We start from the raw sequence: 15386 nt of genomic DNA, 5'->3' as shown, positions 1-15386 counted from the left end.
ATTTTTCAATCCACCACCCGCCCACCACCCATGATGGATACAAATTTTCAAATCCATACCCGCCCACGCGGGTACATTCTCAAATTCATCCCCACACCCACTACCCACTAGTGACGTACCCGTCTAGACCCGCCTGACAGCAAACTTAAGTTATACATAAGCAACAAACATAAAAAAACATGTCCATTAAGAAACATAATAAAATAATCCAAGGATTATCTAAGTTAAGTGTTAATATAGATCTTAAAATACATAAAACATCATAATAAAAGACATAATTAAAGTCTAGAAACATAAATGACAAACACATAATGTTTTTGTTCTTTGGCACAACATTCTAAAATTTCTGGCAATATTTGTGACATATAATACTCCAGTATTACAATCATCATTCTCTATTTCTTCAAACTGAGAACGCTCCAATTTAAATTCACTACTACCTACATATATAATAGAAAGTAAAATTAATATAAGTTAGTAACTAAACTTTAATAAGATAATTAAGCACAATTTGACAACTAATATAAACTAAATAATAATATTACCTTTAATATCGGCCCAAAGCCAATTTTGAGCATACATTAATGCTTCAATCGTCTCCGGAAGTAGTCGACTACGATAAAGATTCTGCTGCATCATCTGCCTCATAGCTTCAATTTGTTGTTGAAGTTCTTCATATTTTCTCTGAAATTATGCTTCTCTCTCTGCTTCTATCGCTGCTCTCTCTACTTCTCTTGCTGCTTCTTTCGCTTCAGCTTCGGCTTTCATTTGAGTAATTTTTTTATCAAATTCACTCAACTGTTGTTTTAATCGAATAACTTCTTGTTGAGAAGACTGTTTGTGTGATGACATGTACTGAGACGAGCTGGATCCAAAGAATTTGGTTGGAGTAAATAACTTGAGCAATAACTTTCAGGACCGAAAACTTCAGCAATAACTTGATTTTCAATCTCCTCCGCATTAATAGAAGCATGGGATGAAGCCATAGCTTCGTATTCTACCCTTTTTTTCACTCAATTATTTCTGATATTCAGTTTATAACATAGAACAAATTCAAAAATTATTTAAAATACACAATTTCATACTATTAATATAACATGCAATCCAAATTCTGAGTAACATTGAAGAAATACATGCCTATCAACTACATGTGCTCACAAGTGGGACTAACAAGTCACATGCAAACCTGTACGAAACAATAAGGAGTACAGGAGGGAAGAAGAGGTTCGAAAGAGATGGCGTAACGATGGTTAATAAGTAACAAGAGATATTTGATTTCAAAACAATATGAAATATTTGTCAAGTTCGTTAAACCTCTTTGTTTTTTTTTGAATTCTGAGTAATGAATCAACGTGGACATTCTTAATTATAAAACAAATTAAACTTTCTAAAAAAAGAACACAAGAAAATCCGAATCAAACATACTTGGATTTGAGAATTTTGCTGTGATGTTGCGCCTGCTGCTAGGGATTAACGACTTCGAGTGGCAACGGACAGCAGCTGTTCTGCATTGGTATTTAGGTATGACCGGCAACGAATAATCATTCATCGGTTAAAAGTAAAATTTCAAGTAATCCCAAAATAAATCCTATAACAAGTTCAAAACAATTATGCGTTCAATAAAAGATCCACGACAAAACCTAAAGAATAAGCATTTATCATTCTTTCCATAAAAACACAGGACATATTTTGAACTTAATTTTCAGGGAAAAAAAAAAAGGTTAATCCTCGTAAATTTGAAAAAACAGAAAAACAACAGCTTGTACTAAAATTGAAATGGTAAATAAAAAATGCATCACGGGAAAACCATAGAAGTTCACGCAATAAACATAAAAAGGGGCACATATCTAAGAATAGGAAGTAACATTAGAAGTGAAGTTAAAGAATGAAAAATCTGCGGATCATAATTCATAAAGAATATGTTTAAATTAAGAAAAGGACCAAATCCTAGAAACAGAAAATTGATTCCAGATAAAACAAAACTACTTAACAAAGTGAGGGGTTCACCTTATAGGACAATCCGAGCTTAAACGAACGGCATTGGATCCCAAAAAATACGGCGAAGAAAACAGATGCAACACTAAAGCTTCTCGTCACTGGAGCATTATCTGCAATCAATTCACAGCAAAATACGGTGAAGAAAACAGATGCACACGTATTATACGTTCCTCATACTCTGATCTTCCACTGAATGAAACCAAGCTCTCAACATAAGCAATAATTTGCATTGATCTTCATAAGCATGGATACCCAGATTTTTAAGCTCTCGTGTGGAGGGGTCAAACATCATTAATTCATGATCCGAGCTCGCAAGAAACAATTCACCATTTTTCCAAAACCACAAAGGCCTCTCAACTCCACGTACAGATTCAATACTAAATTGTTTACTCCAACATCCATTCATAACCCATAAATCAAAAGATTTCTCGGTTCCTTTAATTGGGTAAACAATAGCACCAAGCAATCCATTGAACTCCAAAAGTTCCCAATAGTATTGGGTTAAAGACACATCAAATTCAGGCATAGGTAAAGTCGAAAACTTTTCATTAACCATATCAAATGCAAGAACAAGCTTATCAAAATCCCCCAGTGCCTGCCAATAATAAAACCCATTTACGTATGTATTAAACACAGCACCGCCATAAGGAAGCCCATCAGGTTCTACAATTTCCGTCCATGAATCGCTTTTAAGCGAATATAACTCGACTTGCATCTTCGATTCATATTCATCATCTAAAACTTTATTAAAAACTTTATTAAAAACAAATCTTACAATTTTGTAATCGTCAGTTTGAGGATCGTACCCAAAACCAAAGCAATGGTCAAAAGCAGTGTAATACAGATTAGGAGGGCGTTGGACTGAGTATTCAGGAAGGGTTTTGAACTCTCTAGTTGATGGGTTCCAAAGGGCAACTCTATCATTTTCACGTAAACACAACAATCCATTACAAGGACCATAAACGTCAGGAGTATACAAATAATTCTCGAAAAAGGGTAAGTGAATGTTGTGGTTTACCGAAAAGTCTTTCTCAGTCGACAGCTGAGAGAAATAATAGATGTTATCACGGGTGCTACCATGACTACGTTTGAGGAGGAGATTAAGGTTGTTGTTTCTGAGGTTGTTCTGATGATGTTTGGTAATGAAAAGTGGGGTATGAAAAGATAAAGACCAATCCTTACAAACTAACCTGAAACGTGTCAAGGATTTAACAGGAAGTTTGGAGAGAATTTCCAACGCCAAAATCTCTGGTACATAGGCTCCAGTTTTGTCAACCCTTTCATCTTCCTTCAGATTTTAGTTGGGGATATACAAAAGAGAAATTGATAAAGATGCAGAAGACTACAAGAACGGGAGCTATATTCTTAGACTGAGCCCTTGGCAACTTAAAGCCCATGAGCTTATCCCATTGGGCTATTATATAATCATCAATTTATGGTTAGTAAAATATTAAAAATGTTTAAAAAACAATTATAAAAATACAATAATTAAAAAGGGAAAATGAAAAAAATTGGGAACAAAATCCCACCAATTCAATGCGTGCAGCTATCCTGCTAACGTTTCGAACGCCAACCCAACCCTTTGAATTAAACGAAACATTAATCTCAATACCCTATCCTTTCATCAATGACAAAGGATATATCGAGGATTTCAATCACTACAGTTGTTTCTAAGTTAATGATTAGAAAGTGTTGTTACCTCCATCCACATAAATTATAAATCTTTCTTCGATGCCTCCACAGTCCTTCCCTAATGTTGGTGAAAACAAACGTCGATGCTATATAGAAAATAAATTATGTTGAGGATTTATAGTTGAAGATAACAAAGGACAAATTTTAGGTTCAAGCTACAAATTAAATCCTCACAGCACCCTAATCTTCATGGGAATTAGAAGAGTAATTAATGAGAGTGATTAAATTTTACATTATATTTCATATTGGCCTATATTTCTGCTTTGTTTATTAATTTTGTTGTCTTAGTTTCCAGCACCAAAAACATGTCCAAACACGAATATGAGAATATAATCTTAAAACATTCTCCATATACATGTAAAATAAATATAATATACTGATATAGACGCGTAATCATTTTGATACGAGTCTCAATAATATAACTAATTTTGCTTAATAGGTCAAAAGCGTGTAAATACATGTATCACTACTTAACAAGAAAATTATTATCTTAAAAAAAGCTCAAATACATAGAAAAAAAAACACTTAAACAAATAAAATATGACCATGTTCATTACAAACTGATTAGTCTTCTAAATTAGTGTAAAAATTTAAATCAAACAATAAATTAATATTTCATTTCCAAATCATCATATCAAAGTGTTATTATGAGCGCAGACCTACATGAAATTACCAACTCAAATAACAAGCAGTGTTGCAAGTTTACTTCTAAACCAAAAGTAAGCCCAATTTTTGCTCTTTTGGTCTCCTTGTATCCATTGTTGTCTTTAGTTATTGGGGTTGTCGTAACCGGTTTTTGTCCGGGTATAAATTTTACTTGGTTGGAAAAAGTAATGTGGATAAAAAATGGTGTTTTAGAAATATTTTGGAGTCGCCATTGACCTTTTTAGGTTAAGTAGGTCAAATACCTAAAAATAATCTTTTAAAATAGTTTTTAAGAAAACATAATTTAAACTGATCTACGTATAAACAAAAAATTCGTTCTTTTTTATAATAAAAAAGGGATTCGTGGTCGATTACGTTTGGGGAAGGATTAACACCCCACAACGCCCAAAATTGGTACTTCATTAATTATAATTTGTCTCTATTATTAGAAATTTAAAAATTCAAAAATATATTTAATTATTAATCATGTTATTTCAAATTTATTTTAAGAAAATATTATATATATATATATATATATATATATATATATATATATATATATATATATATATATATTTATAATAAGATATTTATTTACTTAGAAATATCAGAAAGGGAATTCTAGGTGCTTTAAGACAACTATTTTCTTCAATGTTAAAAGTAAATAAATATTAATAAAAATATTTCTATAAAAATAATTAAAATAATATATATATATAGGATATTTATTTATTTAAGAATATTAGAAAAGGACTTCTAGGTGCTTTAAGATAGCTCTTTTCTTCTATATTAATAAATAAAATAAATATTAAAAATGTTTCTTAAAAATTAATATATATTTTATATGATAAAAAATATCAGAAAACGGACTTCTAGATGCTTTAAGACAGTCATTTTCTTTAATATTATTAGAATTTATTATTATAAAAATAAAAAATAAAAAATAAATAAATATTATTTATTATATGTTTATGTTTATAATAATAATAATAATATATTGCAAATAAACATATAAAATTAAATCAACAACTAAAATAAATGAGATTAAAACTATATAATAAAAGCTAATAATTTTAAAGTTAATGACTAAATTAAAATGTATTAAAAATAAATATCTAATTCGTAATTAATTTATTAAAATTTTAGTGTCTGATTATGCTATTTTACATATTTATTAATTTGGTGACTAAATTAAAACTATATTAAATTCGAAAATTAAATTAAAACAAATTAAAACATGCTTTCTGGATTAAAATATTAATTATTAAAATTAAAAGACTAAATCTGTCATTTACCTAAAATATATATAAAAGCATAGCAATGACTAAATTATAAATAGCCTCCTAAATTAGAGGGATTATTTCGTATTTTCCCTATTTTAAGTGAATAAAGTAATGAACTCTTAAAGCCTAGAGACCTGACGTGTGGTTTACCCAAACATTTTATAAACTTAAAACTCATCTTCTTCCTCTCATTTTTCACACAGCAGAACACCCAAAGCTTTCAACTCTTCTCTTTTTTGTTTTTTTTAATTTAATTAACTTACTTTGTTTTTTTCCGAAAATAAATAAATAAATAAAATATAATGCTGAAAAAATGAATCAAAAGTAAAAATAACCTTTGTAATGCTTTTTCCTTTTCAATTTGCTGTGTATTTACTCCTCTTTTTTTTTTTGAATTATTCTAGGGTTTTTATAACCCCAATTTACATGTGAAAAGAAATAAAATATTATCCTTTGTTTTGTGATGATGAATTGATTTAGGACGTGGAGCATTGGTGGTCGTGGGTGTGGCGGCTGAGCTATAACGAGGAGAGACAGCTGGTGAGGTGCTGGACGGTTGTCGTTGTTGGAGAGTTGCTGAAACATGGAGGGGGCAGCTGGCTTCTGGAGCTGCTGGAATGTGCAACGTGGAGGGGCTGCTGGAATGGAGAGGTAAAAATGGTGATTACAGGGGTCAACAAAGGTACCCTGCCGGAAATGGCCAAACCGACTGGTAATCCAAGCTCTTCATTGGCCTCAACTGTGTCGTGTCCATCATCTTGAAGGTTGTAAGCACGATGCTTGTGGCCTAAACCAATCCCTTTACCTTCATGCCCACGAAGATAAACTAATACACCCTGCCCAATAGCCTCGATTTGCTTCATTGCTAGTGCCACCTGGTTTCCGCAATCACATCTGGCTGACCCAAATGTGTCGCCGGTAAGGCACTCGGAATGTACCCTCAAGAATATCTTGGCTATCACCGATTTCACCCTGCATGTTCCAAGACCCAATCAACGTCCTACTCATACAACCTAGTCATATTGATAACAGTTTCCCCATGTTGCTAATGGAGCAACAGACTATCATTGCTTAGTGAACCGAAATATGAAACAGACGAAGGTGGTGAGCATTCGGATTAGATGCTTACTTGAACCATCGCAATGTGCTTGATCCCATCTAGCAATGACCTATAAAAGTATGCTTTAAACGGCCCCCAGATCGAGGCAATGCACATGCAGCCAGCTCCACCAGCCTATATCTTTTCCTTTTATATCTGTCAATTACAGTTATATTAATAACTTCACGAAATGGATTAATTCGATAATCAACAAATGGAAAAATGCAGATGAACCCAGATATAAAAAAGTAGGTCACCGTTCCAAATTCTATGCGTAACTTGTATGTTGAACATGTTTTCAACACGCATGCTTAAATAGAAATTCAAAGTAACACAAAAAGACACAGTTGGAAGAACTTATAAAAACAAGCAACAATGATTGACCGCACAGTTCAACTGCCTTCACACTTTTTCTAATTTTCTGGGATCAGGAACATAAGAAGGGAGTAGTACCAACTCAACGAGGTCAATCTTCCTTCTTCTCTTATAGTACATTATGAGCACATATATCTGGTCGTATTAATTTGCAGGTCCTAGTTTCCCCATTACATGTAGGAGAAGAAAAATCTGGCAGTTAAAATTACAAACTAGTTCATATGCCAAATATATATACTTCAGTCTGAGGAGACTTAAGTGGTCAGAAGATCAATAAAAGACCTAACTATAACAACACCAACACCCTCTATGAAAAATGCTCTCAATGATATACCTGATTAGATCAGCGATAGAAATAATCTTCAATTTTTCAGCCTGTGCAAACTCACGAAGCTTTGGCAACCTAGCCATTGAGCCATCATCATCCACAATCTCACATAAAACTGCTGCAGGTTCTAACCAGGCTAATACAGTTAGATCAACAGAAGCTTCTGTGTGCCTAGCTCTTTTCAGCACCCCTCCCTCTCTGTATTTCAGGGGAAAGATGTGACCTGGGAGGTTGAAATCTTCAGGTTTTGAGTCTTTAGATGCCAAAGCCAGTATTGTTGTCGCCCTATCACGAGCAGAGACACCTGTTGTTGTACCATGCTTTGCATCCTGCATGAAACCAACACAGTTGATCACAAAACAAGGATACCAAAACTTTACATTAGCTATAGAAAACAAGCGTACAAAATCGAAATAGGGATCCACCATTAGCAGAAAATGCTCATCTTATTGTCCAAACATGCGAGTTTTGGTAAATATAAAAGGAGTAGCTTTCACGTGTACTCTTTAATAAAGCAGAGGACATACCACTGATACAGTAAAAGCTGTACAAAGTTTTTCCTCGTTCTCCATCTGTGTTACCATTAGTGGTAGCTCCAACCTCTCCAAGTCTTCAGCTTTCATGCTCACACAAACAATTCCAGTTCCATGCTTGACAATAAAGGCCATGGCCTCAGGAGTTGCCATTGATGCTGCCATTATCAGATCACCCTCATTTTCTCTATCTTCGTCATCTGCAACAATTACTAACTGCAAATTTTCCTCAATTAGCAGTGTGATAATTCTTATAAACGAAGATCAAATTCAAACACGTAACTAGGGCAAACAAACCTTTCCTTGACGAATATCTTCAATGGCTTCGGGGATGGAAGCAAACCCTTCTGTAGGATGATCCAGGTCACATTCATCACCAAAGAAACTGCCAGTCATAGGAATCATTTCGGCTGCAAGTGGTCCAAAACCTATGGCATCAGGTTGTTTATCAATCCCAATTTGCAGGTCAACAAGTCCATTCACAAAACCAGTCTTCCCAGCAACAATTTCATTACCATTACGATAAGATAACACATCCCCTTCTCCAGATACCAAAGCAGCTCTAACTTTACCAGCACCCTTGAAGCTCAAACCCATCTTTCTTGCACAAATACTTGCAAACAGAACACGGTTGCACCCATTTGCTGTAACAATCGGACTCCCATAATTGTACCCTCTAAATTAAAAGAAGTGAGAACAAAATTCAATCCATGTATTCTTAACACCATTGAATTCTAGAAATAAATACATTAATAACAGGAAATCGAAAAGTTATAAAAATAATCTTGCTAACAGGAAATTAAGGTAGTGTTCAGAAACTTGGGTTTTAAAAGATGGATTTGAAAAACAATATAGGCTGTCTTATAGAACACATATGAAAGTTTAATTCATAGTTATATCTCAAATCGATAGACTGTTAGATGAATAATAATAGTGAATTTGAAATTATATAGATATTTGAGAATATAAAATCCATTTATTTATCTCAAATTTCGAGTCAAATAGAATTCCAAGTGTATTTATACAGATTGTATGCATATCAAACGTACAGTTTACAAAGCAACTGAAATCGAAATCGAAATCTACAACTTCATGTTTACTATCAGAGCTTAAAAACAATTTTCTAATCTTTTACATCCATTGTCAACCATTCAACTTCCTTAACTATCACTTTAGAAAAGGTCTCAGAACACTCGGTGGACATTTTCCTATAATTCAAATTATCAACATTATATGCCTTTATATTCCAATTGTACAAAGGAAACCCCGTAAAGTAATATCATTTAAGTAAAACTTACAGATTAAGAACAATGGGAAAAGGAAAATTGTAGAGAAACGTGAAATTGTGGACAATATTTAAAGCAAAACAAAATCAAAATGAACATACTGCAAATCGGAGAGAGCCATTATTAGTGATTCAGAGAAGTTTTGAGCCTTTTTTTGGCGTTTAATCGCCATAGCTACCGCCGTTAGAAATGCTTGAGGAATCGACAAGAAGGCGAAAAGTGGTGAGTTTTGTGTGGATTGAGCTGACGTGGCTGAGAGGACTCAGATCTTTTTGGATAATTGTTTTTTCTTTTTCTATTTCAGGATCTCTTTTTTCATTAATTAACCATCGCATCCTTGTCCTTTATAGCTTTTATCCACTTGGGATTTTGGGATGAGATTTATTTTTCAATAGTAATTAAATATTATTTCATTTTTTAAATCTAATTATTTTTTATATTTTTAATCTATTTTATGATTTATAAATATCATTGTTCTAATAAAAAATAATATTTAAATAAAATCCCCTCATAATAATAACTCGTAAACATCATCAATATGTAATCATAATGCTATTAATATGTTTTCTATTTTAATATACATTTTTCTGTCACATAAATAAAAGTGTATTTTATAGGAAATATTTTTTTGTTGATATTTGTAAAACTTAATTGGATTAGATTGAAATAAAAGAAAAAAAATCAAAAATATAAAAATTGTATATGATTTTTTTTAAAATAACAAACACATATAACGTGAGTCCAAGATACATAATCGCACAAGCACGAATTGAGTTGGACAATAACAATAACATACGTATATTAATCAAAGACACATGTTGATTTCGAAAGTCATAACTCTTGTCATTTTTATTTTCTCAAATAATAAAAACGATAAAAAAGTGAATTCAATTTAAATTCCTAAAATAATATTTAGAAAATAAAAAATGAGGCACTTTACAATGTGATAAAGGAATTGTGCGTGAAGCAAACTATTTATCATGTTGTTTCGCTACACATTTTTTATTATATTGACAAACAACCTTTTATCAAAGAAAAAATCTGACTATACGTGATCACCAAAAAATCAATTAAAAATTAAATATCGTTAGGGTTTTTGTAAGAGCACCAAAACGATAATAAAAATATGCAAAAAAAAAAAACATACTAAATTAGATTATTTTTAGAGCAATCGAATTAAATTACAATTAAAAAATTATAAATACAATTAATGGGTAAATTCGATATTTCAGTTGAAAATTAAGTATTTTGTATTTGAAGTTCACTTATATCCATTAAAATCAAAGTATTCCAAAAGTTATTCTTTTATTTTCTTGAAAATAGTACTTCGATTCTGATGTACAGAACATACAAACGTGCTGAAAAGAACAATTTAGAAAAACATTCCACAGAGGAACATTATTATTATATATATGCGTAGTAATTAAAGTCTTGGACATTTTCGGGGTCCCGAAATTAAAAAATAGTTCCTTATAAAATAAAAGTATATTCTATTATTTTGAATAATTAATTTAAAATTAATTCAATAAATTGTAGAAAAATGATTAAATTGAGGGCTTAAATTATAAAAGTAAAAAGTATAATTAAAAAAAATTAGGAACATCAATTATAAAGGTAAAAAGTATATAAAAAAATAAAGACCTCAATTTAAAGGTAAAAAGTGAGATTGAAAAAAGTAGGAGCCTCAATTATAAATGTAAAAGTGAGATTAAAAAAAATTAGAGGCTCCAATTTTAAAAGTAAAAAGTGAGATTGAAAAAATCAAATACCTCAATTATAAAGGTAAAAAGTGAGATTGAAAATTATTAAGGTCATCAAGTGGAAATATAAAAAAGTGAGATTAAAAATATTAAAGCCCCAATTATAAAGATAAAAAGTGGGATTTCAAAAATTAGAGACTTCAATTATAAATATTAAAAATAAAATTGAAGTAATCAATTATAAAAATAAATAATATAATAGAAAAATACGGACCCTATAAAAAACGGTGGCCCTCGTAGTAATCCTGAACAGTAGGGGTTGATAACAATTGCTTCACATATAACAAGACATGATCATAACAACAACAATACTAATAGCCTATATTCAACTTCAAAATACATTCAATTATTGAAGATATGGAGTTTTCTAAAGCATAATTTAAGTATGCAACCCACTCCATGTCTGGCACCTGTAAATTAAAGTAAACCAATAGACAGTTTTCTAGGTATAAAATTGACAAAAGCACTAAAACAAAATAAAATGGAAAATCCCATCGTCCTATCCATCATTGTCTTCGATATGAATTTGATGCACACGTATTATACGTTCCTCTTACTCTGATCTTCCATTGAATGAAACCAAGCTCTCAACATAAGCAATAATTTGCATTGATCTTTCATAAGCATGGATACCCAGATTTTTAAGCTCTCGTGTGGAGGGGTCAAACAACACTAATTCATCATCCGAGCTTGCAAGAAAAAAATTCACCATCTACAACATTTACGTATGTATTAAACAAGCTCACCGGAAAAAAATTCAGTCATAGGTAAAGTTGAAAACTTTTCATCAGCCATATCAAATGCAAGAACAAGCTCACCGGAATCCCCTAGTGCCTGCCAATAATAAAACTCATTTACGTATGTATTAAACACAACACCGCCATAAGGACCCTCGTAAGGAACTACAATTTCCGTCATTGAATCGCTTTTAAGTGAATATAACTCAACTTGCGTACTATCTTCATATCCATCATCTACAACATAATTAACAACGAATCTTACAATTTTGTAATCATCAGTTTGAGGATCGTATCCAAAACCAAAGCAAAGGCCAAAAGCGGTGTAACCAAGATTAGGAGGGCGTTGGACTGAGGATTGAGAAAGGGTTTTCAACTCTCTAGTTGATGGGTTCCAAAGAGCAACCTTAGCAAATTCATGTAAACACAACAATCCATTACAAGGACCATAAATTAGAGGAGCATAAAAATTATTCTCGAAAAAGGGTAAGCGAATGTTATGATTTACCGAAAAGTTTTGACCTTTCTCAGTCGAAAGCTGAGAGAAATAATAGATGTCATCATGGGTGTTACCATGACTACGTTTGAGGAGGAGATTAAGGTGGTTGTTTCTGAGGTTGTTCTGATGATGTTTTGTAATAAAAAGTTTGGTATGAAAAGATGAAGACCAATCCCTGCAAACTAACTTGAAACGTGTCAAGGATTTAACAGGAAGTTTGGAGAGGATCTCAAACTTCAACATCTCTGGTACAAAGATTCCAGTTTTGCTCAACACTTTCAATTTCATTCAGATTTTAGTTAAGGATAGACAAATGAGAAATTGATAAAGATGCGGAAGATTAAAAGAACTGGAGCTATTTTCCTAGACAGAGCCCTTGGCAACTTAAAGCCCATGAGCTTATCCTATTGTAATAGTCAATTTAGGATTAATAAATTATTAAAAATATTTAAAACAATAATAATAATACAATAATTAAAAATTAAAAAATAAAAAAGGAAAATAAAAAATCGGGATTAAACTCCCCGAAAATTGGGGCATTAGTTGCCCAATTCAATGTGTCCAGTTGAATTATGAAGTTTGGGGGACGGATGAAGTTGGAACCGGCTGCACCAAAAGCGGTGGAAGAAGCCGGAGGAAAACAACGACGTAATGTGGGTTATTGACAAGTGATGGGCACGAGAGCCGAATCCGACGGATTCGATCCGATCAGATTAAACTTTTTTGAACAATCCATTACAAGGACCATAAACTTGAAGAGCACACAAACAATCCTCAAAAAAGGTTAGCGAATGTTATGATTTACCAAAAAAATTTGACATTTCTCAGTCGAAAGCTGAGAGAAATAATACATGTCATCATGGGTGTTACCATAACAACGTTTGAGGAGGAGATTAAGGTTGTTTCTGAGGTGGTTGTGGTGATGTTCGGTAATGAAAAGTGCGTTCTGAAAAGATGGAGACAAAGCCTTACAAATGCACCTGAAGAAACGTATAAAGGATTTAACAGGAAGTTTGGAGAGAATCTCCAACTCCATCATCTCTGGTACATAACTTCCAGTTTTGCAAAGCCTTTGCATCTTTCTTCCGTCTCTTTCAAATTCCCTAAATCCTAATATCCAAATCACTAATTCCAAACTTTAAATTCATAAATCTCAAATCTTAAATTTCAAAATCTCAAACGGATTTAGAAATCTACTCGTCGATATTGCGTTAAAAATCTGTCGATGGGAAATCTCAAGACCCAAATGTCCTGCCGGTGGAAAATATGCTATGCGTGTGATTTAGCCAAATATCTTCCTACGTGAGATTTGGCATATCAAAAGTGGGGATTAGGATTGGATTGCAATTTACAATCCATAGATCGGTCAATTTATCAAAAGTGTGGCCAAGTGAGTCTGTTATCACTGATAGCGACGATGGCCGACAGAAACAATATTTGATATTAGGAATTTTAAGAATATTTTAGTTTTATGAATTTTGAAATGTTTTTATGAAAATAGGAAATCTATTTTTTTTTTAATTTATGAATTTTATTTTTTTTAAATTAAAGAAATAAAAAAAAATAGACTCATGTTAAATATTGACTAGTTGATTGATTTTAATAGATCTTTTTAATGATCATTACCATGTGAGTATTTAAAATAATAATAGAGAAAATTGTATACTTATATTGAGCAAAAAATGCTTTATGTATCTATAATAAGTAAAGAATATAACTTAAGTACCTATTTTTTCATTTTATTTTATTTTTTTTGCATCTTAAAACCAAGCTTTCCTTAACCTTATCCCTTTGCTCTAAGAAAATGTGGGTTTGATCTTTATCAATGCTAGTTTAAAGGAAGTCAGGGAAAGAGTTGTCACGTACAAGATTGGAGTATCGAGTAACATTAAAATTATTTTTCTCACTTTCGAGCTTGTGCGGTGATCTGAACTTGGTGGTAGTCATTTGATTTAATTTTATTTTAAATCTTACTTGACATAAAATATAATGAAAAATACCATGTAAACTGTTTAATATTAAATTAGTTCACATTATCAAGCTGTTAGTGAGTAAAATAGAAGTGGTAAGAAATTTTAGTTGCTAAATTTAAAAGTACATGATTAAAATAGGCGTGATAATAAAATTTAAATGTGTAAAATCCCGAAAGTATTCCCATCTCCTTTAAAATCCCTCGACCAATTTCCTCTAAATTAAAACCCCAAACCTAACAGTGAAACATCCACTCTTTATGTCTCCAACAATGGCTTCCATCGTCCAAAAGATCCTCACAATATATCTCTTCAAGAACCTCATTTCTTCCTCACCGAAGCCGCCCGTTTTCCGCTTCTTTTCCACCGCCACCTGCGAGAATCGGACCCAGAAACTCGAGCGCATCGCCGACGAGCTCTTAGATCTTACAAAGCTCGAACGCTATGACTATTCCATCCTCTTCCGTCTCAAACTCGGCCTCAACCGCTACGGTCCTGCAGTCTCCGGTGTCACCTCCCCAGCCGCGTCGGCCGGATCGGGCGCGGCGGAAACGAAAGCCGCGGAGAAGACGGCGTTCGATATAAAGCTGGAGAAATTCGATGCGGCGGCTAAGATAAAGATAATTAAAGAAGTGAGGACGTTTACTGATTTGGGATTAAAAGAAGCTAAAGACCTGGTGGAGAAAGTTCCGGTTGTGGTTAAAAAGGGAGTTACGAAAGAGGATGCTGAAGCCATTATTAAGAAACTCCAGGAATTGGGTGCTACAGCGGTACTCGAATGATTCCTTTTTTCCCCCCTGAAGAATGTTGTAGAATAATTGTTGCTTTGATAAAATGAGAACAAACAAGACTTCAAGATTGTTTTGTTCTTGGCATGACCGTTGGAATCTGAAAGTGAAAAAACTTTGCTGAAATTCATTTATAGAAGATTGGGATGTTTTGGTTAATTGAAATTCTTTCAGTTTTGGTTGGATTAGATTGGGGAGATGATTCCAGTGATGAGATAGATAGAAAGTTATTTGAGATAAATGATAGAAAGTTTTGGTTAATTGAAATTCTTATTTTACTCGTTATATTTTATATTTTATCTCTTATTTTATTTATTATTTTTTTAATTTTTTTAATTTACTCGTTAAATTTTATAGATTAGTATTTTTTATCACCGGACTATTTTCTTGCTC

General features: G+C 32.4%; 3 protein-coding genes and 1 pseudogene across 3 annotated transcripts; 1 reads left to right on the top strand and 3 right to left on the bottom strand.

Moving 5' to 3' along the window:
• Positions 1-335: 335 nt before the first annotated feature.
• On the bottom strand, positions 336-6481 carry LOC120132396 (F-box/kelch-repeat protein At3g23880-like). The gene is made up of 5 exons (XM_039149164.1): positions 6305-6481; positions 2008-3286; positions 1426-1505; positions 546-865; positions 336-440 (listed from the first exon to the last, which is right to left on the bottom strand). Exons 1-2 carry the CDS (start codon positions 6479-6481, stop codon positions 2159-2161), a joined length of 1305 nt encoding a protein of 434 aa, XP_039005095.1. The 3' UTR covers positions 336-440; positions 546-865; positions 1426-1505; positions 2008-2158.
• A 25-nt stretch (positions 6482-6506) lies between these two features.
• LOC120132395 lies at positions 6507-9411 on the bottom strand (annotated as a pseudogene).
• A 2320-nt stretch (positions 9412-11731) lies between these two features.
• Positions 11732-12523, bottom strand: LOC120132394 (F-box/kelch-repeat protein At3g23880-like). Its single transcript, XM_039149163.1, has one exon. The coding sequence runs from the start codon at positions 12521-12523 to the stop codon at positions 11732-11734; it is 792 nt and encodes a 263-aa protein (XP_039005094.1).
• Positions 12524-14420: 1897 nt separating this feature from the next.
• Positions 14421-15184, top strand: LOC120132377 (50S ribosomal protein L7/L12-like). Its single transcript, XM_039149151.1, has one exon. The coding sequence runs from the start codon at positions 14466-14468 to the stop codon at positions 14985-14987; it is 522 nt and encodes a 173-aa protein (XP_039005082.1). The 5' UTR covers positions 14421-14465; the 3' UTR covers positions 14988-15184.
• Positions 15185-15386: the final 202 nt, after the last annotated feature.

This window comes from Hibiscus syriacus, unplaced genomic scaffold (assembly GCF_006381635.1).
Source record: "Hibiscus syriacus cultivar Baekdansim isolate YM2019G1 unplaced genomic scaffold, ASM638163v2 tig00110562_pilon, whole genome shotgun sequence".
In the NCBI taxonomy this organism is placed as follows: Eukaryota; Viridiplantae; Streptophyta; class Magnoliopsida; order Malvales; family Malvaceae; genus Hibiscus; species Hibiscus syriacus.
Note: the sequence above shows the minus strand (reverse complement) of the source record. Positions and strands in the feature narration are given on the sequence as shown.

What these genes read in the sequence shown, in the direction of transcription:
- LOC120132394 (XM_039149163.1), bottom strand. Translation starts at nt 12,523, where the DNA reads ATGAAATTGAAAGTGTTGAGCAAAACTGGAATCTTTGTACCAGAGATG.
- LOC120132377 (XM_039149151.1), top strand. Translation starts at nt 14,466, where the DNA reads ATGTCTCCAACAATGGCTTCCATCGTCCAAAAGATCCTCACAATATAT.
- LOC120132396 (XM_039149164.1), bottom strand. Translation starts at nt 6,481, where the DNA reads ATGAAGCAAATCGAGGCTATTGGGCAGGGTGTATTAGTTTATCTTCGT. An exon ending in GTTTGGCCATTTCCGGCAGG is followed by an intron (nt 3,287 to 6,304) that starts GTACCTTTGTTG and finishes TAAAATCTGAAG; the next exon opens with GAAGATGAAAGGGTTGACAA.